The sequence below is a fragment of the Natator depressus genome, chromosome 20, assembly GCF_965152275.1.
Source record: "Natator depressus isolate rNatDep1 chromosome 20, rNatDep2.hap1, whole genome shotgun sequence".
Taxonomy (NCBI): Eukaryota; Metazoa; Chordata; order Testudines; family Cheloniidae; genus Natator; species Natator depressus.
Window position 1 is genome coordinate 8,608,402 of NC_134253.1, and position 23,491 is coordinate 8,631,892.

General features: G+C 51.5%; 1 protein-coding gene across 1 annotated transcript in view; it reads left to right on the forward strand.

Moving 5' to 3' along the window:
* The window catches only part of ENDOU (endonuclease, poly(U) specific), a 40,804-nt gene extending 18,091 nt beyond the window's left edge, over positions 1-22,713 (forward strand). The window contains exons 2-10 of the mRNA XM_074935035.1: positions 4,569-4,730; positions 6,240-6,447; positions 14,400-14,534; positions 17,994-18,165; positions 18,675-18,874; positions 20,151-20,264; positions 20,484-20,590; positions 21,303-21,445; positions 22,186-22,713. Of these exons, the coding sequence (XP_074791136.1) occupies positions 6,390-6,447; positions 14,400-14,534; positions 17,994-18,165; positions 18,675-18,874; positions 20,151-20,264; positions 20,484-20,590; positions 21,303-21,445; positions 22,186-22,300 (1,044 nt within the window). The 5' untranslated portion in view covers positions 4,569-4,730; positions 6,240-6,389 and the 3' untranslated portion in view covers positions 22,301-22,713. The remainder of the gene's footprint in view (positions 1-4,568; positions 4,731-6,239; positions 6,448-14,399; positions 14,535-17,993; positions 18,166-18,674; positions 18,875-20,150; positions 20,265-20,483; positions 20,591-21,302; positions 21,446-22,185) is intronic.
* Positions 22,714-23,491: the final 778 nt, after the last annotated feature.

Sequence of the window (23,491 nt, forward strand, 5' to 3'; positions counted from 1 at the left end):
AAAACATTTCATTTTTGTTGTTTGTATTGTTACAGACATAGTTGCTGACAGGCATTTTGAAATAAATTACCAAAATAATTGAAAATGGTGTGACCATATTGTGTTATTTTCACAAAAAAAATATGCAGAATTTTGCAGAATTTTAAAATATTAACTCTTAGAATCATAGAATATCAGGGTTGGAAGAGACCTCAGGAAGTCACCTAGTCCAACCCCCTGCTCAAAGCAGGACCAATCCCCAACTAAATCATCCCAGCCAGGGCTTTGTCAAGCCTGACCTTAAAAACCTCTAAGGAAGGAGATTCCACCACCTCCCTAGGGAACCCATTCCAGTGCTTCACAACCCTCCTAGTGAAAAAGTTTTTCCTAATATCCAACCTAAACCTCCCCCACTGCAACTTGAGACCATTGCTCCTCGTTCCGTCATCTGCTACCACTGAGAACAGTCTAGAGCCATCCTCTTTGGAACCCCCTTTCAGGTAGCTGAAGGATGCTGTCAAATCGCCCCTCATTCTTCTCTTCTGCAGATTAAACAATCCCAGTTCCCTCAGCCTCTGCTCATAAGTCATGTGCTCCAGCCCCCTAATCATTTCTGTTGCCCTCTGCTGGACTCTTTCCAATTTTTCCACATCCTTCTTGTAGTGTGGGGCCCAAAACTGGACACAGTACTCCAGATGAGGCCTCACCAATGCCGAATAGAGGGGAATGATCACGTCCCTCGATCTGCTGGCAATGCTCCTACTCATACAGCCCTAAATGCCATTGGCCTTCTTGGCAACAAGGGCACACTGTTGACTCATATCCAGCTTCTCGTCCACTGTAACCCCCAGGTCCTTTTCTGCAGAACTGCTGCCTAGCCACTCGGTCCCTAGTCTGTAGCAGTGCATGGGATTCTTCCATCCTCAGTGCAGGACTCTGCACTTGTCCTTGTTGAACCTCATCAGATTTCTTTTGGCCCCATCCTCTAATTGTGCTCAGAATTTTTAGTTTTTTGATGCAGAATTCCCTAAGGAGTGACGCATTGTGGAACGCCTGATGGTGCTCAGAGCACCCAGTACTTGTAGATGTACAGCAAGCAGCACAGAACTCAGGTTCAAGAAAACGCCCAGTCATATTTATAAGTGCACCGCGAGCACCGCACAATTCCCAGCAGCACCCAAAGGTCCTGGCCCAGAGAACAGTCCAGCACAGAACACTGCTGTTGCTGACAATTAAAATGCTCTTTCAAAGCCTTCTTCAACTGCAGCTCCATGGTGAACCCTTGTAATGGCCTTTGTGTTTGGCTGTTCAAAGTCGGCAGACAGCTGCTCCACCTCCACCCTGGTGGCAGCTTCCCCGCTTTTGCCTCACAGATATTTTGAAGGACACAGCAGGCAGCTATCACCATTGGGATATTTTTCTCACTGAGATCCAATCTAGAGAGTGTACACCACCAGAATCTCATCATTCTACGAGAAGTACATTCAACTGTCAGCCTGCACCTGCTGAGCTTGTAGCTGAACCTTTCCTTGGTGCTGTTGAGGTAGCTAGTGTTCAGTTTCATGAGCCGGGGGCGCAAGGAATAGTCCCATGATCACTGTGCCAATGATAATAGCCTGTCAGGAAAGAATTTCCCTTCTTGCAGCTTTCAGAACAGTCCTGTGTTCTGAAAGAGGTGAGCGTCATGCACCTTCCCTGCCCAGCTCACACTAATATCAGTGAAGTCACTAACGCTTGCAGAACCAAAGAAAAACAGTCCTTTCTGTTGAGGTACTCCATGGCAAGGTGGATTGGTGCCCAAATAGGGATATGAATGCCTTCTAGCTCCCCACTGCCGTTCAGGAACCCCACTGCTGCAAATCCACCTGGTATGTGCCTGCACATTGCCGAGACTCACAGTCCTGCATGGTGGAAATGATTAACAGCCCTGCACACTTGCATGGCCCCCACTGTGGATTTGCCCACTCCAAAATGATTTCCCCCTGACCAGTAGCAATCTGGCGTTCAAAGCTTCCATAGTGTGATTGCTATTCATTTCTCCACTGTCAATTCCGCTCTCCAGTGCAGGGCTTGGGCGAGCATGGCAAACAGGTCCAGAAATGTGAGCTTTTGCATCCAAAAGGTCTGCTGCCACTGCTTGTCACCCCCAACCTGCATTACTATGTGATCACCCCAGTCAGTGCTCATTTCTTGGGCCCAGAAGTGGTGCTCTGTCATCTGCGGCTCCTCTGTGAATGCCACCAAAATCTTTGAATTATTTTTACCATGTCCTTTAGCAAACTGTCCTTGAAGAAATTGTGAGGTCCCCCGTGGTTGTGGTACTTCCTGCAGGTCTGCAAATACAAGAGGATCGTGCGTCCTGTGTTTGCATCGGTCATGAAAATAGTTCAGCACTCTGGGGGCTCTGTGCTTCTCTCAAGGATGGATAGCAGACACCAAAAAGTGTTGTGGGGGTTTGTGGGTTTTTTTTTAAAAAGGTGTGAAAATTATGGGGGATATGGATGGTGTGACGGGTTCCCCCCAGGGTGCCACCTGGAACTGGAATGCCACTGAGCCCTCTGACTCACCAGCCTGGGCTCCCTCTCACACTGTGCTGCTGTGACAAGTTGCAAAGCCCTCCAAGTTTGCACTTTCACCAGCATTCACACAGGTAGGAACACACCCAGCTTCCCAGCCTAGGACCCCAGAGCAGTACCATCCTGCCATGATCAAATCTGGCCTGTATATCGGTTTAACACCCAGTCCGCCTCTCCCTCAATGTGAAGAGGACCATGCACACTTGTGGTAACCAAGCTGAGATTTTTCCCAGACACCTTAGTCAAACAAAAGCCAATCCACTGATTTGGATTAAAACATAAAATAAGTTTATTAACTACAAAAGAATATATTTTAAGTGATTATAAGTAATAGCAAACACATCAGAGCAGATTACCTAGGAAATAAACAAAACCACAAATTGAGTTTAACACACTAGATAGGTAGGAGATGAATTAGCAAATTCTCACCCTGAGTGATAAACAGGCTGGCAGATTCCTAAGGCACAAGCTGCCTTGGCTCTGCAGCTTGGGTTTTCCAGGTTTTCATACACAGGCTAGAAATCCCTTAGCCTGGGACCATCACTTCCCCCTGTGCAGTCTTTATTCCTCAGGTGTCTCGAGGTCTGTTGTTGCAGGGAGAGTGAGGTCCCCATTTTATATCTTCTTCCCACTTGCTGGAAAGCTCTTTTGCTCTGACCTGGGTCAAACAGTTCCTATTGTGTAGTGCTATCTCAGAGAGGTTTCTATTGTACACAATTCCTGGGGTAATCTTTGTGCTTGTGTGCATTTCCTCAATAAGCCATTAACATTGTTTGGCCTTTTTACTGTTGTGCCAGACAGAGTGCTTGAGGGTGTTTTCAACCTCACGACATGTTTCAGTAACACATACATAGCCAGACCTCATGACTTCACATATGACGATAGCACATACAATCCAACGAGATATTAATGTCCGGCAGATCAAGACTTTTAGAATGATACCTCACAAGGCATACTTTGTATGAAACATATCCTAATTACATGACAGTGGTGAATATTGGGGTGCCAGGATATCACAGATGGCATTATGGGATGGATAATGTTGCACGTTGGGAAATTTACCACTAGCTCCCAGAGATCCCTAGGCCAGTCATTTCTGTCCCACAACACGTTGCAAAAAATTGTCAAAAGACATTGTGTAGGACAGCAGCACATGTCACACTGGGATACCTACCTGTGATGCAGCAGACTTTGCATCAACACAAGCTCTCCTGATGAGTACACATAATGCAGATGCAAGCAGGCAAGTATGCATGCACACGAGCTATAGGCAAACTTCAGCAGCTGTAAACCAATGTAATGTGATGTGACAAAGTGAGAATTTTCTGTAATATTTTTATGAATCCTATGTGTGCCTCAGTTTTCCCTATACACAGTACGGTTACTCAGTGGGTGAAAAAGGACTGTTTGCTCACAGGGCAGGCTAAGAGCCCTAGATATGAATGTTGCCCAGGTTTTTGAGCTGTGATGAGTCATTAAAAAAGACTGGTTGAGTGTGACATACTGCCCCGGGGTGCAACTTGGAACTGTCTACTGCTGAGCCCTCTATCTCACAAGCCTGGACTCCCTCTCATACTGTGAGGCCATGACAAGCTGCAGACCCCTCCAGGTCTTACACCCACACAGCCATACACATGCAGGGACACACTCAGCTGCAGTTACATGAATGCTTCTCCTAGCCACTCATGAAATAACAATAGAGAGCCTCTAGCCAACTTCCTCCAGCTCCCTAGCATAGGACCCCAGAGCTGCACCATCCTGCCCTCATCAGAAGCCTGACCAGTGTAAGTTATTACCCAGTCCGCCCCTCCCTCAATGTGGAGAGGACAATGCACCAGCTGCTCCTGAGCAGATTTCCCCTTGCACTTCAAACAACACATTGTTTTAGATAAAAAATATAAAACAGATTTATTAACTACAGAAAGATAAATTTTAAGTGATTATAAATAATAGCATACTGTGACAAAGATCCTCCTCTCCCTTGGTGGGTCCTGCGCTTATTGTCACACTGAGGCCAACCCCATATCCATGGAGAATACATGAAGGCAACAGCAAAGCCAATCACCAGGACATTAACACGAGCAACCACAACGACCCAGAGGGAGATGGATTCCCCCACCTCTCAGCAGGGAAGCTGAGAAACATTCCCCAGCTCGAGAACAAAGGACAGGGAAGGTATGTGTATGTGGGGTGGGGGTGAGGAGGATAAGAGTGGCTGCTGGGAGGGGTCAGTGCTGTCACCTGGGATCTGACCAAGGAGGTCAGACAGAGAGACAAAGCTTGAATGATGGGGTTCACTACAGCTTGGCTGGGCTCTGCCTAACCAGAGTGGACTTGGACTATGCTTTAACCTCCATTTCTCTGCTAACCTAAGGACTTCCTGTGCTGTGTTCCAGGTAACTAATGAACCCGACTGTTTTGACATCACTGTTTGAGTGTCACTGCAAATGGTTGCTGAGATGCACTAATCCTTGAGGAGTGGACAGGTCTCCACCAGGAGTTTGTCTCAGTTGGACTCACGAGCAGAACTCACGGGATGTGGCAGGGGGGCTGGAGCCCCAGAGGTTCAGTCTCAGGAGGCAGTGAGGCTGAGTGGCCCAACCTGAAGGGAAGAGGGAGACCCCTTGGGGGTCTGGCACATGGAAGTTCCTCCAAGGGACTGTCCCAAAGCTGGGAGTCTATCACTGATCATGTGGATCAGTGACACTTGCATCAGTTTGTAGTGTAGACATGACTTAAGTAAACTGGGAAGAGCTCGGAACTCTCTGTCTCTGGGGCACGAGCCAACTTGTCACTATCAGGGGTCAGGAGTTGGGAACTTTCCCTAGGGCAGGTTATCCCATTACTGCCACTGCAGGGCTCCTAGCATCTTCCTCTGAAGCAACTATGCTGACAGTCTCGGAGCCAGGAGACTGGGCTAGATGACCCCTGGTTTGATCCCATCTGGCAGCTCCCATGAGCTGGGTCCTTGTGTGTGTCCTGCCCAGCTTACACAACATGTTCTGGGACTGGAAACCAGCAGGAGCAGTCAGGCATTTCCCGGAGACTCTGTGGTAACATAATTGAAGGCCCCAAAGGGCTGGAGGAACAGGGCAGGGAGCAAGAAACTGCAGAGACTGCTGTTGGGTAACTCTGGGAGCTCCCAGTACCACCTCAAAGGGAGGGGATGGGGTGGGACTTTCCTACAGAGGGTCTAGGAGACAATGGGGGAGGGGGGTTAGCTGTCGTGTAGGACATGCCAGGAGCCAGGCAGCAGAGCGGGGTGAGGAGCTGGTAACTAGCCCAATGAGTGCCTCAATCTTTTCATTTGCATGTTTCCCCTTAACCCCTTGGCCATTGGAGGGAGCAGCACACTCCAGCCCAGGTCTGGGGAGTTTGGCAGGATAACAGCTCAGCCCAGTGAGTGTCAGCAATAAACTTCCCAATGAGAGGACACTCAGAGATGTCTCACACGTTAGTACTTGGATTATTAATTTCTACTACCAGAGCACCCAGAGTCCTGGGGCCATATGCATGTTGCGGTGGGCGGAGCACAGCCATAGACTCAGCCGGAATTTCCAGCCTTCCGCCTAGCTTAAGCAACCAAAATTTTTTAAAAGTGGATTTTTTTGGCAAGGTTAGTGTGCACGCCTCTCCGTGCATCACTCAGCTGTTACCATAACCACTGCACTCTCCTCCTACAAGGGATCCAAGCAAACTTCCCCAGCACCTTCTCCTCTGGCATTGCTGTGAGCCTCCCATAGATAGCAGGGACGGGTAGACAGGTGTTTGGGAATTCGGGAGTCTCCTTCTCACTGACACCTTGGAAGCTTCATCTGCTGCAACTCTGGAACAATGAAGACCTGGATCCTTCTCATCACAGCAGGAATCGCCTGCAGCTTGGCCTCTGGCAGTAAGTAGAGATGCTTTGTTTCACACGATGCTATGACAGCCAGAAGATCTTCCCAACAGGGGCTTGACCATGGAAGGGTCTGAGGCATCTTCCCATTGGGGCACTTAGTGTCTCTGGGGTGACCAGATAACAAGTGTGGAAAATCAGGACGGGGAGGGTAATAGGGTCCTAAGGGGAGGGGGTGGGGTGGGTAATAGGGCCTCTATAAAACAAAAACCCTAATATCAGGATATCTGATCACCCTAAGCACCTCTAGGAATTGCTCAGCTCCTTGTGAAGTTGAGGCCCCTGGGGCTTAGCAGGAGAAGGTTTGATAAGAACGGAGAAACTGGAGGCTGTTCTCGTATTTGGAGTGTTGTGAGGGCACAGCCATAGGTGCTGGAGCTGGGGGGGCTGCCGCACCTCCTGGCTTGAAGTGGTTTCCATTATACACAGGGTTTACAGTTTGGCTCTTAGCACCCCCACTATCCAAATTGTTCCAGCACCCCTGGGCACAGCCACTGCTGGGGTTATACCCATCTCAGAAATACTGTCTGGGCTCCTCCAATTATTTATTGTGAATAATTTACACCCCATTCCTGAAAATGTCCCCTTTACTTTCTGTCCAGGCACAGGCTGTGATTTGCTCTGATTTGTTTTTCATTCATGGACAGTTTGTGAGACACTTTCCAGGGGCTCCTCGGCAGTGCTGGGTGAAGGCCATGACTATTTCTTTCTCAGGTACCTTCTTTCACAAATGCCACCATTATGCACCAGTGACACATTGAGTGAGCAGTTTGTGACTAGCTCTGGTGCTAATCAGATGATAGAGGCTAATTTAAAGTTTGCGGGTGTCTTTTGCTCTTTATGCAACAAAGACAACATGAAGAAATCACCAGGGCACAGTCAGGTCCCAAATAACCAGGTTTACTAAACACACACAGCATGCCCACCCTCATTACACGCAGGCTGCTGCTCTGCATGGTTCTTGCAGCTATGGAAACATGGTGAGCACCACTAGAAGGCTCACACACTATTTAAAGGGATATTACCCTATTCTGATCTCTTACATCTCTGAATAATGAATGCAACAGTTTATATTTGCTGTGAGTATTAACTCTCTGTGATTGGGTGTTTGCTCTGTTTGAATGGTTAGTCAAGTCATGTGATATTGTCTCTGATTGAATGACCTAACCTTTCTAAACAGGAGGATTCCCTTTTTATGTCCAGTTGAAATCAATCCCTTTGCAGAGGCCCAGCCCCAGTCCCATGCTCCACTGGCCTGGACCTCTGGCGGGGGCTGAAGTGCAGGGGATTTGTGCAAGCTCCCTAGGCATGGGGCAAACTTCAGTCTCTGGGAATGACCTAGGAGCAGGTTTGACTCTTTAGTCAGCAAGGATGAACTTGTTGCTCTGCTAGGGGAGCTGGACACTCCAGTCCCAGAAACCCCCAGGAACTGTGCATCTGAATCCTTTAGCCAGCTTCGAAAGTCTCAGCCCAAGCCACTAGCCAAAGGCCTGATTTGCTCCTGTCTTCCACCTTGTGAGCCATCTCCACTCAGAGGCACCGACTTTGACTTTTCTCCAGGGGTGCTCCACCCCAGCTCTGCCCTGAGGCCCCGCCCCCACTCGGCCCCTTCCTCCAAGACCCCACTTTTGCTCCACATCTTCCTGCCCCTGCTCCGCTCCTTCCCCCAAGGCCCCAACCCTGATCCGCCTCTTTCCGCCCCCCTTCTGTGCCTTCTTTGAGGGTCCCCCCCCTCACTGCTTGCTGGTCTCCGCCCTCTCCCAAGCCCCTCCTCGAGCCGCTAAACGGGTTTGGTGGCACTGCCTATCAGCTGTTTGGTGGCATCCCTGAACAGCTGTGACTGGTGGGTGCTGAGCACCCACCATTTTTTTCCATGGGTGCTCAAGCCACAGAGCAAAGTGGGGATGAGATTGGGAAGCGTTTGGCCCTCACTTGGCTCAGGAGGAGATGACAGCATAAGGTGCAGATCTGGGGAGAATCAGGCCCTAAATTCAAGGTGAAATGCTTCTGGTGGGTGGTGAAATTTGGTCATTGTGAGACAGGTGTTTGGGACCGGGGCCTGTGCACTGAGTAGCCCTGCTACAGCCAGCTCACGCACACTGACCCCCCGGCACTAGCTTCACCAGGACAGCTTGGTGCAGCAGGTGAAGGGGGTGCAGAATAGGGGTCTTCAGAGGTGGCGGAGCAGGGTATAAACAGGTGTAGAATGTGCGGCTGTCTCTCTTCTCATTAAGATGGGTGTGACTCTGGAGTAGCTGTGTGAGGGGAGAGCTGGGCCCAGTGTGTGAATAACTGACCTGGGGAGACAATGGAGAACACCCTGTGGTACTGGGAACAATTCATTTAAAGCAGAGGCCCCCAAACTGTGGAGTGCACCCCCTAAGGGGGCACACAGGAATGTTCGGGGCGGGGGTGTGTGAGCGGTCGGGCCTGGGCCAGCCCCCACAGGGGATTGGGAGGGAGCACCACCCAGCCCCACTTCCAGCTCCACCCCCAGCTTTGTCTGTTCTGGCCACGTCCCCAGCTGTGGTCCCGGCTCCCAGCCCTGTGCCTGGCTGCATCCCCAATCTTGGGACAGCTCCATACCTGTCTGTGGCCCTGGCTGCCGGCCCCCACTGGGGCCAAGCTATGACTTTGCTCCCAGCTCCGTCACTGCCCCCAGCTTCGGCCCCTAGCCGTCGCTCCATTCCTGGTTCCGACCCTGCTCCCAGCCCACCCGCAGCTGCAGCCCCAGACTAAGCCCCTTTACCCCCATCTGCATTTCCACCCCACCCACCCTGGGAGCTTTGGCCCTGCTCCTGGCCCTGGCTCGGGGGGTAGGGAAGGGAGCTTGCACAGGGGTAGGGGAGGTTGCAACCCTGTAAAGTTTGGGGGCCATTGCTTTAAGGGCTGAGCTTCCCAGACCGAGAGGCTGGGTGTGATGCTGGGAAGCACAGCCAATTGGAATGGGACACAGAATAAAATGCCTTAAGCACTGCGTGATGCTTGAACCCCGCACCCTTGTCTCCTGCCAGCATCCGGGGTGTCCCAAGTCTGGAATTTCTTTGGTGCCTTGGTGATGGTTTGCAGCAAGTGGCCTGGATGATTTCATTGTACACTGAGCTCACGGTACTTCCTGGGGACACACCAGACTCACAGGAGATGCTCGGTTTGACTCAAGATTTGTCAGGAGTTCGCAGCATTAGGTGGCACATGACGGGGATGTTTCATCATAACCAGGTTCTTCTTCCCTCCTGAACTCTCATGAATGAGGGCATTTGTGCAATGCTGCCACACAGAAGGAACATTTTTGCTTCCTGATACTATCTAGCAATTAGATTACCCTTGAAGCATGAGGATTTACTGGTTGCCCTTGTAATTTGTTTCCTGACTAGTGCAAGGGCAGAAGTTATTCTTGTTGGAAAGTGACTAGCCTAAAATAACGTGGCATACTTCTAAAGAACCTGGAATCTAATAAACGTTAGTGGATATTTCTTGATCTGAATGAATACAAACAATAGAAAATCCAAGCAGCAATCCCTGCCGGAAAGACTCTGTGAAGCTGCAGAACTGGCTGCCCAGAACTGTAGGGAGCCTAATTCTCCCTTATCCTGCACTGTGGGCAGTCATTAGACCTGTGCTGGGTGAGCGCTGAGTCAGAGTAATGCTGCCACTGAGTCAGGATCCTCTGGCCAACTGTCAATAAAGTCAATGTGAATGTTTCCACTGCCTTACTGGGAATGACGATGGCATGAGGTGACAGAACAGGGGAAACTCAGGTCCAGGGTGTGCAGAGGGCATTGTGGAGCACCTTCAGGAACTGAAAACCCAGCTGGCTGCTGGCTGGAGATTTATGTAGTAGGAAGAGAGCATGAGACATAGGCCCTTGTATTAGAGGCCTGATATGAGGCATGAGGCCCGGGATAAAATAGTGGTCAAAGCTTTACTGAGATAAAGCAAAGACAAGCTGTGAGCAAGAGGCAGGAGGCCGCGAGAGGCTCACAGAATCTGGCAAGAAGAGGGCTGATATTGCAGAAATGCACATTCCTAAGAACTGCTAAGTACAGAGGACTCACACAAACACATCCCGATATCAAGTGGTACCAGAACATCCCGGTATCAAGGGTGGTACAAAAACATTCCCCAAGGATAACAGGAACACACTGACCCCTCCTAAAAGATAAGGTCAGGATGACAGTATGTAATAGAGATGTTTTGATCAAACCAACATGTACAAGGTGATGAGTAATAACTAGCCACGTCAGGGGGCAGTACGTAACGCTGTCAGAGGGGCAGTATGTAACTTGTTTGTATCGGGGTTCAAAGATGTATCTCAGAGGGAGTGCCTTTGTCTAGCCTAGGGAGGAATGGAAAGTCCTGCCATTCACTGAACTGGTCCTTTGTTACAGGCACATATGTATTCGTGGTCCGGTAGAGTCTGCGGGATACCAGTACCGTGCCTTCATACCTTAACGCAGTGTTTCCCAAACTTGGGCCAGGGAAAGCTCCTGGCGGGCCGGTTTGTCTACCTGCCGCGTCTGCCGGTTTGGCCAATTGCGGCTCCCACTGCCGCTTTCCCTGAACAAACGGCGTCCCCAGTTTGGGAAACACTGCCTTAACGGATCTTGTGATCATTGGGTGGTTCATTCAAGGTCTGCTGTGTCGGCTTTCAATGCAGCTAAACCACAAGATAGCTTAAAATGCTTTTGAGCCATGTGTTTAACCATTTGAGTAACATTATTATCGAAGCCAGTAGTGTGACTACTTAATGATCCTAGAAAAGTTTGGACTAGCATTAGCTTCTGTACAATGTTAATTCCCACTGCTTTTAGCAATTGTGGGCATTTGTGTAACATTTGGACCGTTAATTCATTGATTTTTAAGGCATTGAGCCAGGGCCACATGATTTACAAACAAGACAACGGGCTACACCGCTAATTAATATTCTCCGTAACAAGCACTTGCCTGCCTCTATCCCAGAAGTTGAGAATTTGTACAGAGGGACTGTAAAGGGGATTTCATGGGTTTGGAGATGAAACGTCTGACCCACTTGTGTCTGTGCCAGCATATGAGGGTGGGTCAGGGTGAATCACAAACCGGGGCTTATCATCTAGTGCTGCATCAGTCCAAAAGAAGTTGCATAAAGGAACCCAGTCCGTGAGGAATCTGCATACAACTAAGATATTACACAGGGAAGCTCACAGGCCCAGGGCACATGCTCCTGGAGCTGTAAGGCACTGAAGCACTGATACTGTGAGGCATGGCCATGCTATGGGCTCACAAACAGCCCCCACTGATTCCCACATGAAGCAAAGTCAGCAGGAGCGGGGATTGCTGGATCCCAGGAGCAATATCACAGTATGACAGTGTGCAGAGGTTTCCCACAGTCCTGGCGTGGGGCAGGTGAGCCCAGGATTGTGGGATCACTGCAGGGCAAATGCTAATTGCCTCCATTTTCAAGTGCATCTCATAAACCCTGACACAGCAGGCGAGTCTGTAGTTACGGCTGATTTATAGCATGGAAACTAAAAGCCTCTCTTAGTCACTATTGTTGGTGACGTTTCAAAGGTGCAGTCACCAGGTGCAGCTAAAATGACGATGGCATGAGGTGACAGAACAGGGGAGACTCAGGTCCAGGATGTGCAGAGAGCATTATGGAGTACCTTCAGGAACTGAAAACCCAGCTGGCTGCTGGCTGGAGATTTATGTAGTAGGAAGAGAGCATGAGACTGACCTCAGCTGGGGTCCAGGAGCAGTCAATGCAGCCCAGTAAGGGAGGGGCCTGCATGCATGGGCAAAGATGCCTTTAAGTCACTCTGCTATTCCTGATCTTGGGGCCAATGCTGGAGCCTGGCTGGTCAGTTCAAAGTGTCGCTGGCCTGCGCTGCGACCGGGTCACTCCCCTCCCAGGAATCTCTCCACTGCTTCTCCATCACATTCATGCTCCTTGCCTGCAGCCTGGCTGGCTGGCTGTGTTGCCCACCTCAGCTCCCTCTCACTTCAGACCCAGACGAGAGGCGGCTGAGAATTTTACCTCAAAACGCTTTTCTGGCTCTTTCATTGGAATATTCCACAATGGTTGCGTCAGATGAAATTCTTTGGGTTTTTGGTGAAAAGCCAAAGGCCGAAACATGGTTCAGTTTTCAGGAATCAGAAAATAAAATGTTTTAATTTTTTTCATATTTTTGTTGACTGAAAAATGTGAACTAGTTGGGTGGAAATTTTTGGTCTTACCAAAATATTTCACTCACCCAGATAAAATGTTTCAGTTTGCAGTTACCAAAAGAGGGAACATTTTCATTTTTAATGCTTTCTATTGGTCAGCAAACCCCCCCGCCCCCCAAAGTCAGACAATTGTTTTTGGCAAAAACAAAACCTTTTCCATTTTCAGTGAAACTTTTGGCAGGGAAGAAATGCCAGTTCCCAAGCAGCTCTGCAGCCAACCCAGTCCCACCATGATTCAAGATTCCTAGATCCCAAGGCCAGTAGGGACCACTGTGATCCTCTAATCTGACCTCCTGTGTAACACAGGCCACAGGACTTTCCCCAAAATAATTCCTAGAGGACATATTTTAGAAAAACATCCAAACTTGACTTCCAAATTTTCAGTGATGGCAAATCCACCATGACCCTTACATTGTTCCAGGGGTTAATTATTTTCACTGGGCTGCTCATTGGGTGGTGCAGCCATGAGTGGGCCATGTCCAAATAAGACAGGGTAGCCCTGCTCATACCTTCCCGTCTCTCAGCCCCTCCACTGCCAGCTACAGACAGTCATGGCTTTTCCTTTCCCTTTATTGCAGCTGCTGAGGATAAAGAGGAAACAGAGTCAGCACATGCCAGCTCTGCTATGTCTATCAATGCCTATCAATGCCTAGGGGCTGCAGTCCAGGATTCACAATGCTGGGAATTAACACAACTTTCTATTAACTCCCTTGCTGGCCCTTCTCAGGGTGAAATTCAACTGAGCACAGGCCTGCAGTTACCTCGGGGCTCTGCCACAAGCCAGTGGGCTGTGGCCAGGGGATTCTCTGGCGTGTGTGACAGGTTTCAGAGTAGCAGCCGTGTTAGTCTGTATTCGCAAAAAGAAAAGGAGGACTAGTGGCACCTTAGAGACTAACCAATTTATTTGAGCATAAGCTTTCGTGAGCTACAGCTCACTTCATCGGATGTATTCAGTCCACTAGTACTCCTTTTCTTCTGGCCTGCGTGCGGCTCAGACTAGATGATCAGAACGATCCCTCCTGGTTTTAGAATCACAGAAGCTATGAAAGCAGGGTTAAATGGGGCTTACCAGCTGCCTAGGACTCGTGCCGCCTCCCTCATTCACAGAGTCGCCAAATTCAAGGCCAGAAAGGACCATTGTGACCATCCAGCTCAAGCTCCAGCACCGCTCAGGGCATGGAACCACCCAGCAGCCCCTGGCTGAGCCAGTCCCACACTCGATGAGCAGACTCCAGATCATGGAGACTCCACTGCGTGCTCTGCACAGGATGACTCGCAGCCTCTGCCACGAACAGAGCCGCTAGGTCTGATCCAAACATCCTTGAATGTTAGAGAATGTTAGGCTGGGAGCCAAACGTTGCGGGTTGAGACCATTGCTACTCACCTATGCCACGTAGCTGACTCGGCCAGCAGCAAAAAGCTGAGTACGATTGACGCCCCTTCTCCCGGCCTGGGCCAGAACAGCCTCTCCCAGGGGATCGCGCTGGAGCATCTGTGCACACGACCATGTGGCTCCAGGTCACTGGTCACTGAGAAGGAACTTCCATCCCCGCAGGTGATCCCCACTTACCCACGAGGGAGTGTCTGCACCTTCCTCTGGAGCAGGTGGCATGGGCAGCTGTCACAATGTGGATCCCGGCCCGCGTCATTGGTTGGAGTCAGCAGCGTGATTGCTGCATGACTAGCCCAAGGGATGGTGCTGCTGCCTTTTAAACTAAACGCTTGTTTTTCCTTTCCCCCAGGCTTGTACACAGATCCTGACTCCTGCAGGGGGCGCTGCCACGAGCCGTACAACAAGCAGGATGAGTGTCACTGTAATACCAAGTGTGAAAAACATCGCGACTGCTGTGAAGACTACCATATGCACTGCAGCAAAGGTGAGCGGCCTCTGGGGGGGACACGGGGCTGGGCTGGGCTCTGGGTTGCTTCCCAGCACTGCTGTCGCTCTCCCATTCCATCCGTCATTATCGGTTGTGATTATGGTTCCAACGGTCTGTCCAGTTCTCACACTTATTGGTTCCAAACGGAACACGGAGAACAACACAGCAAAGCAATGCACTGGCTGTGTGCGCTTGTGTCTGTGGGTGCTTGAATGTGCCCTTGCATGTGCAAACGTGTGTGTGCGTTCCCACGTGTGTGATGTCCTCGAGTGAGTAGAAAACAGTGACAATCAGGCACCAACCGCTACCCTCGGTTTCTCTAGATAACACATTCCATGTAAGTCCCTGGGAAGTCCACACAACCCAGGTTGTTTCAATTTTTCAGACTTCAGCTGCTGCTACTGGATCTTGTTCTGCTTTTGTCTGCCATTCAAAAAGCCCTCTGCTATCAGAAACCTCCTCCCCATGTGGTACTTACAGACCCGGCTCAAATCACTTCTTAACCTGCTCTTGGATAAGATAACAGATAGAGCTCCTTCAGTCTGGTTTCCTGACTTTGAATCATTCCTGTGGCTTTTCTCGGAACCCTTTCCAATTGTTCAACCTTGTTTCTGAAGTGTGGGCACAATATCCAGTATCAGGCTTGCCGATGCTGTATAGAGGGTGTGACAGGGTCAGGCCAGATGGCTATTGGAGAGTAATAGAAGGCAGATATATTAGCCCCAGGCTAAGTAGGTCCCTTTTCCCTGGGTAAGGTAACAGGGAAGGTTCCAGAACAATGAGGAACCTTCTGGAGACAATTAAGAGAGGCTGATTAGAACACCTGCAGCCAATCAAGAAGCTGCTAGAATCAATTAAGGCAGGCTAATCAGGGTACCTGGGTTTTAAAAAGGAGCTCACTTCAGTTTGTGGTGTGCGTGTGAGGAGCTGGGAGCAAGAGGCACTAGGAGCTGAGAGTGAGAATGTGGACTGTTGGAGGACTGAGGTGTACAAGCATCATCAGACACCAGGAGGAAGGTCCTATGGTGAGGATAAAGAAGGTGTTGGGAAGAGGCCAGGGGGAAGTAGCCCAGGGAGTTGTAGCTGTCGCACAGCTGTTCCAGGAGGCACTCTAGACAGCTGCATTCCACAGGGCCCTGAGTAGAGGGCGGGCCCGGGTTCCCTCCAAATCCTCCCAACTCCTGGTCAGACACAGGAGTCGTCAACCTGAACTGTGAATTCAGAAAAACGGCCAAGCTGAGGGCTGCCGTGAAGCTCCAAGGCGAGCAAATCCGCCAATAAGCGCAAGACCCACCAAGGTAGAGCAGGAACTTAGTCACAAGGGTAATAGCACTTCCCTGCTCTGACTTGAGATTCCTGTTGATATGGCCAAGCACCGTGTTCACACTCCCAGACACAGCCACACTGGGACCTCATGTTCGGTTGGTTTCCATCGTCAACCCCAAGTCCCTTTCAGAGTCCTGCACTCCAGCACACAGAGTCCATCCTGCCAGTATGACAGGCATTCTTTGTTCCTATACCAGAGAGGAGCTGATCTCTCCGGGATCCCTCCCTGGCTATCTGAGTGAGGAGATCAGGCTCTCTCCTTGCCTGTACAGATGTGGGGCATGACATAGACCCGTGGGATCTGCAGCATCAAGCCCCTTCTACGCACAGTGCAGGTAGATGGTGCTGTGTGGTGCTGGGGGAAGCATTTCTATGTATATCTATATCCAGGAACAAAGAATGCAGGCCTACTCTATCCTTGGAAGCAGTGACTCTGAGAAAAATTTGGGAGTCATGGTGGATAATCAGCTGAACATGAGCTCCCAGTGTGTTGCTGTGGCCAAAACGGCTAATGCGATCCTAGGATGCATAAACAGGGGAATCTTGAGTAGGAGTAGAGAGGTTGTTATACCTCTCTGTCTGGCACTGGAGTGGCTGCTGCTGGAATAATGTGTCCAGTTCTGGTGCCCACAATTCAACAGGGGAGTTGATAAACTGGAGAGGGTTCAGAGAAGAGCCATGAGAATGATTAAGGGATTGGAAAACATGCCTTATAGTGACAGACTCAAGGATCTCAATCTATTTAGCTTAACAAAGAGAAGTGTAAAGGGTAACTTGATGACAGTCTACAAGTACCTACATGGGAGCAAATATTTAATAATGGGCTCTTCAATCTAACAGACAAAGATCTAATATGATCCAATGGTTAGAAGTTAAAGCTAGACAAATTCAGATAAATAAGGTGCAAACTTTAACTGTGAGAGTACTTAAACTTTATAATAATTTACCAAGGGTTGTGGTAGATTCTCCAACACTGGCCATTTTAAAATCAAGACTGGACACTTTCCTAAAACAGTGGTTTTCAATCCAGGGTCCGTAGACCACTGGGGTCCACAGACTATGTCTAAGATTTCCAAAGAGGTCCGCACTTCCATTCAAAATTGTTTAGGGGACCACAAATTAAAAAAGGTTGAAAAGCCCTGTGCTACAAGATCTGCTCTAGTTCAAAAAGGAATTGAATCAGGGAAGGTCTCTGGCTTGTGTTACACAGGTCACACTAGATGATCACAGCGGTCCCTTTTAGACTTATATGGTCTGTCTCCACTTCAGCTGGTAGCGTGCTTTGCAGCCCGGTAGACAGACACATTAGCTTGAGCTAATGTTCTAAAAATAGCAATATGGACGTTGAGGCATGGTTAGCAGCTTGGGCTGGCCACCTGAGCTGAGACCCAGGCAATCAGGCAGCCTTGGACTCTAAACTGTCACTCCCCCATAATTACCTGACTCTAGAAGCCAGGGCTTGATGCAAAAAAATGAATAGTGTGAGCCTCCTGGTGAAATCGTTAGAGCTAGCAGCACTGCTTCTAGCCGTGATGCCCTTGCCCCAATGCACTTGCAGTCTGTGGATAATCCAGCCCTGGGCTGAGACCACCATGAAGCCTGGGCACCCTGTGGGCTGAAGTGGTCATAGAATCATAGAATATCAGGGTTGGAAGGGACCTCAGGAGGTCAGCTAGTCCAACCCCCTGCTCAAAGCAGGACCAATCCCCAATTTTTGCCCCAGATCCCTAAATGGCCCTCTCAAGGATTGAACTCACAACCCTGGGTTTAGCAGGCCAATGCTCAAACCACTGAGCTATCCCTTCCCCACAGCCACAGCCTTGTGCTCCCCATGCCCTGGGGTGACTTTTGCCTTAGCAGCGAGGTCGTACTGGGGTTATGGGGCTCTCCTTCTTAGAAGCCTCAGTTCTCCCTCTCCCCAGCATTGCTGAGGCTTTCAATAGCCCTGCCCCACCCCCTGCAGCTCTGTGTTAGGGGGAAGTCAAAATCAGGACAAGCTCCCTGGCGTGGGGCAACTGAGTCACTGGAATTGCTGAAAGTTGGGCGCTGGGCCCTCCCCCAAGTGTAAGGTCCCAGACCTGGCTCTTCACATCCACTCATCTGCTTGTGCAATGGCCCTGACCCCTGCAGAGGGATTCTCCAGCAGTCACGACTCCATCACCAACGAAGAGCTCCTGAGCATCTCCGAGCAGCTTTACAAGGTGGACCACAACAAAGCCCAGAAGTCAGACATCAACATTAACCCGCAGCATCTCATCTCGTCCGCCGAGACCAGAGACAAAGAGGATCATTCTCCTGAGCCGTGAGTGCTGTGTGCGCTTGCCATTGCCTTGGGCTGGGTGACCTGCTTCCACCCCCCACAGCTCCAGCATGAGGGTGGAGCATGGCCGATGCCATGCAGGGCTTCGAGCAGGGAGCCTGCACAGGAGGGGATGGGCCAAAGGGCCGTGTTACGATGTTAGAAAATGCAAGTTCCTGGGGGGGTGGGAGTGATCAGGGAGAGCCCTTCTGATTGCTAGGGCCCGAGCTGGGGGGAGTCGGAGGAGCGGAAGGGGCAAGCAGGGTGGGGGGCAGTTTCAAAGATCTTAGGCCTAAATTTTCAAAAGCGCCCAGTGATTTTGGTCACTGGACCTGAGACAGTTTAAAGGGGCCTGATTCTCAGGATGTGCCGAGCACACTGGCTCTGGCAGTCCAGGCCCTTTAAGGAACCAAACGTTGGGCACCTGGAGTCCCTGGTCACTGGCCCTGGTTCCAGGAAGCTGCTGTACTGGCCGTTCCTGCCCCCCAGCTCCAACAATCTCTCCATTTCAGACTCTACACGTATGTCAACGAGAAGCTCTTCTCCAAACCCACCTATGCCAGCTTCATTAAGCTGCTGGATAATTACCAAAGGATGACGGGCAGAGGGGAAGCCTTCAGTGCTGAGCAGCTGAAGGAGCAGGAGAACTTCCTGCAGGAGGTCATGAAAACGGAGCTCATGAAAAAGCTTTACAATTTCCTGCACAAGAAAAGTAAGTGGATTCTGTGCTGTGCCTGGAGTTAGCACTGGGCAGGGCCCGCTGGGATAGCACTGGGCAGCCAGCGCCTGCTGGGGTAGCACTGGAAAGCCAGGGCCTGCTGGGGTAGCAGTGGGCAGCCAGGGCCTGCTGGGGTTGTACTGGGAAGGGCCTGCTGGGGTAGTACTGGGTTGCACCTGCTGAGCAAGGGATAGGCCCGGTCACCAACCTTCCTGCCGAGTGTATTGCTCGGACTATCTGAACATGCGAGTTACCCTGAGAACAGGTGTTTCCTTCATCCAAGCACTTTCCTGTGGCTGACAGCAGGAGGCGTTCCTCAAAATCAGGGCTGTGCGCAAGGGGTGGGCAAGCAGGGGCACAGGCCCCCTAATAATCGTAGTGGGCACAGAACTTCTCTGGTCCCAGAGCCATGGAGATAGGGAATATCAAGCTCCTGCCAGGGCCGGGGAGGGAGGGGGGAGAGTGAGCTTCTATGTCCCCCAAAAAGGGGTCAAATTTAAATTCCTGCGCACATCCCTGCTCAAAGTTTCGGGGACCATTATAGGACACTCCTCCATCACAACCAGCTCCCATGGCTGCTCTCAGCAGAGAAGCCAGGGTCTGAATGCGCCACAGAACCTGAGCACCCCCTCCCTCCTGGTGGGCTCTGCCCGCTGGTGGCATTGGGATGCCCACTCTCTGCTTCCGCTGTGCTGGGGGCACACTGCTCCCAGGGCTGTCAATGCAGCAGCTCTCTCCAACACTGAGAATTATGAACCAAGAAGGTGGAGCAGCTGTGCAACGGGATGGGTCCCTGCAGGTGGGAAGATTAACACATCTAAAGAGGGGCACGGTGCATGGGCAGCTGCCCAGCACTGCCTAAGCACTGGCTGAGCACCCAAAGTCATGCCTGGCAGGCCCAGAGCTCACTGTAACACCTGGGATGCCTGCTCTGGAGCAGAGGCAGACTCCTCTCTGGTTCTTCCAAAGCCTGGTCAGGAGTCTGGAGGGGATCTGCCCAGAGCATGTGTAACCCAGGCCTGATGGGTGTGGCGCTCTGTCCCTCTCCAGTGGCACCTAGCCCATCTAGAGATTGATAAGTCTGCTACAGCCTTGGCTAAGAGCCATGTAGCTTTAAGTTCATCAGTAGAGGCTCATGCATTTAGCTCCAAAGCCACCGACCCAACCGGGTCTGTCAGCGTTACACAAGGCCCGGAAGATGCCTCTCTCGGAAGTTTGGTTTCCCTCCTTTCACTCACTCGGGGCCCCGTCTGTGTTGCTTTCTCTCCAGAGCGCTACAGCACCCAGGAGGAGTTTGTCAGCGACCTGAAGGAGATGTGGTTTGGCCTGTATTCCAGGGGCAAGGGTGAGGAGGATTCCAGCGGCTTCGAGCACGTCTTTTCAGGTGCAGTACGGTGCTGGGTACACACACCCCAGGCAGAGGCTGGCTGGAGTGATGGGCCGGGCTAGCGTGTACTGAGCAGACTTGCTCCCAGACGAAGGTAGAGGAAACCCTCTTCCCTCTAGGGGAATGCGCGTGCCCAGCCAAGCTCTGCGGGTGCAGTGTCGCTAGGCCTCTTCCTCGGGGTGCAGCTAACCAGTGACTGTCTCCCTTGCTATTTAGGGGAAGTCAAAAAAGGAAAAGTGTCCGGATTCCACAGCTGGATTCGTTTCTACCTTCTGGAGAAGCAGGGGCTGGTTGACTACTATAGCCATAACTATGACGGGCCGGTAAGTACGGCTGATGCAGGGGCGGCTCGGCCAATTTTGCCGCCCCAAGCAGTGGCCACCGAATTGCTGCCACCCCCGGCAGAGGGGCGGAGCCGCCGCCGACTTGCCGCCGCGGGACACGGACTGCCGCCCCGTTCTGACTGCCGCCCCAAGCACCTGCTTGGAAAGCTGGTGCCTGGAGCCGGCCCTGGGCAGACGGGCTAGTGAAATCCAGCCCAGCCCCACTGGAGTCAATGGGCCACATCCCTGGCTGGTGTAAATCGGCATCACTCCTCTGGCATCCGTGACATTTTGCCAATTCATGCTAGCTGGGCATTTGGCCCCGTATGTGCAACGCGGAGGGTTTTCAAAGCAGTCTCAGGGACCCAGCCAGTGCAATCCCATTGGAATCCAAGGACAGTTGAGTGCTTGCTCTCTTCAGTTCCGTTGAGGATCCCAGCCAGTATCAGCAATGGCTTATTTGACCCCAGTCCGAGTGTCACATCAGGGACACTTCCTTCAGTGCTTTTTTCCTGCCAGGACCCCGGAGGGCAGGATGGGAAGGGCTGGGCATGGGATAGACGAGCTCCAGCATGGAAGGACTGCCAAGGGGAAGCACTCATTTCCTTGTGTGTTAACGTCCTCTTGCTCTGATATTTCTGCAAATGAAAGTGTCCCTGGATCTCTGGCTGGGTCACAGCGCTCACCCCCCGCTCTCTCTCTTTCTCTTTAGTGGGCCTCATACCCTGACGTGCTGGGGATGCAGTTCAGCTGGGATGGCTATTTCAAGGAGGTGGGCTCTGCCTTCATTGGCTGCAGCCCTGAGTTTGAGTTTGGCCTCTACACTTTGTGCTTCATTGCTCGGCCGGGGAAGATGTAAGTACTGTGCCTGTCCCTAGTGTTTGTCCCTTCCGAGTCAGAGAGACATGGTGGGTGAGATCATGTCTTGTGTTGGACCAACTCCGCTCCAACAGTACTGTGTACCTTGCATGTCACTCAGCCTGCCCCATGGAGGGGAAGGCCATGGAGCCAGCAGCACCCACTCCCACTACCCTGTGGTGGAAGGATATTCACCCAGGCTCCGCTCAGCCCTGGAATTTCAGGGCCAACAGACCGGTCCCATCATGCCTGTTCCAGGTGACCTCCTCAGTCTGACCTCCCTGCTGGGCTCCTAGTCAGAGGGAATCCCAGCCCTGAGCCATCCTCTGAACAAACACAGCCCCTCTTGGCATGGAAGTGTCAAGTAGAATTCACCCCATGCCAAGGGCCACTGCAAGGTCTACACACCTCCTCAGTCCCATGCCAGGCCTCAGGGGTGGTGTGGGTACAGGGTTGTGTTGGGAGGAGTTTGGGAGGCCTATGAGGGCTTGGTGGGCAGGGGAGCCTAGTTCTGGACAGAGCATGGGGTGAGGGGAATTAAGAGGAGGCTTGCCTTGGCCTAGGTGATGTGGGGGAGACACGAATCCAATTGCATTCTGGACTGAGCTCTGGGGTCAGAGTGGCTGCCCTCAGCATTGCCTGGCATGGGCTCAGTCCCTGAGCACTGAGCTGCTCGTCTGCGAGAGGGGTGGAGTCAGGAGCGAGGCCGTGCTGAAATGTGGGCTTTCCTCCTTCAGGTGCCGGCTGAGCCTAGGGGGCCACCAGCTGGGCATTCAGACCTACACCTGGACCAAATCCACCTATGGCAACGACAGGAAGTATATAGCGACTGCCTACGTGACATCATCCTGATGCTGCCAGCGATCCCAGCTGCGGGGAGGCACGGGGAGGTGGAAGGGTGGTGGTGATATCCTGGGAGCACGCAGCTGCACCAGGAAACTTGGGCTTATAGAGGGGGCACAGGCTGCAAGGTGCTGATCGCGCCCTTCTGCACTTGCCAGGCCTGGGCCCTGCCTTGGCGGGGTTAAATGATTTTGCTCCATAGGCATTGTGTTTGCATGATGCTGAAGGAAGCTGGGGCCCTCCAAGACACCTGCACAATGAAGGAAGGAAGGAAGACAATGTAAACTGTCTGTAGCCCTAAATAAGCACCCAGTTCCCTTCCCAAGCATGTGTCCCTCGTCCCAGCAGAAGGGTGATAAGAAGTGTTGAGTGTCTAATGTGACAGATGGGAATTAATGCAGACAAGTTAAATAAAAGATGCTTTGAAGGAGTTGGCCTTGCCCCCTTTGTGACATGCTGACTGTCGGGCTGCACAGACTCCTCTCCCTGCCCCTGGGATGTGGGGGTGCTAATTTCTTCAGCTAATTTCCATTGGCTACACAAGCAGAGGGTTGCTTTGGGGTGGAGAAAGCTTCTCCTTCTCCACTGGCATTGCGGCTGGGTTTGGCCCACAGGGATTGCCAGGAAAGTTCAGTACAAGGCCTATGGAGTTCCACGGACTTCTGGCCCATGGCCACAGCTCATCAATGGTGCTTGGCGTTGGCCTAACTGCTTGCATTGAAGTCACTGGTAGAACTCCCCTTAACTGCAATGGCGTAGCTAGGGCAATGCTGTGTGCCTTTGGACCGTTGTCCCGCCAAGTTCTGCTGTAAAGCTGGAAGCTCCCTGGAGACCCTGGATTTACACTGGTGTACATGGGAGCAGAATCCTTCCATGGTCTCTAAAGCCACTGGGGTCCCCGACAAGATCTAAGAGCCAGACAGTAGCCTTTAGCCCTTGGTCTGGATAGAGAGTGATGTGGATCCACCCCAGGGAGAGGGATGATGCCCTTTCCTTCCTGCCAGCCCGAGTGGAGATTCTGCCATTAGGACCCACCAGGCGGTGGGTACACCAGGTCACTCACGGGGAACCGAGGGGCGGGAGGAGTAGCCGCAGTCTTGCTGTAGTTGCTGTCTGGGAGCGGGCGTTGCCTGAGTGCAGACTGCTCTGTGGCCATAAGGTGGAGATCACTGCACATAAGGTTCTGCCAAAAGCCTGCTC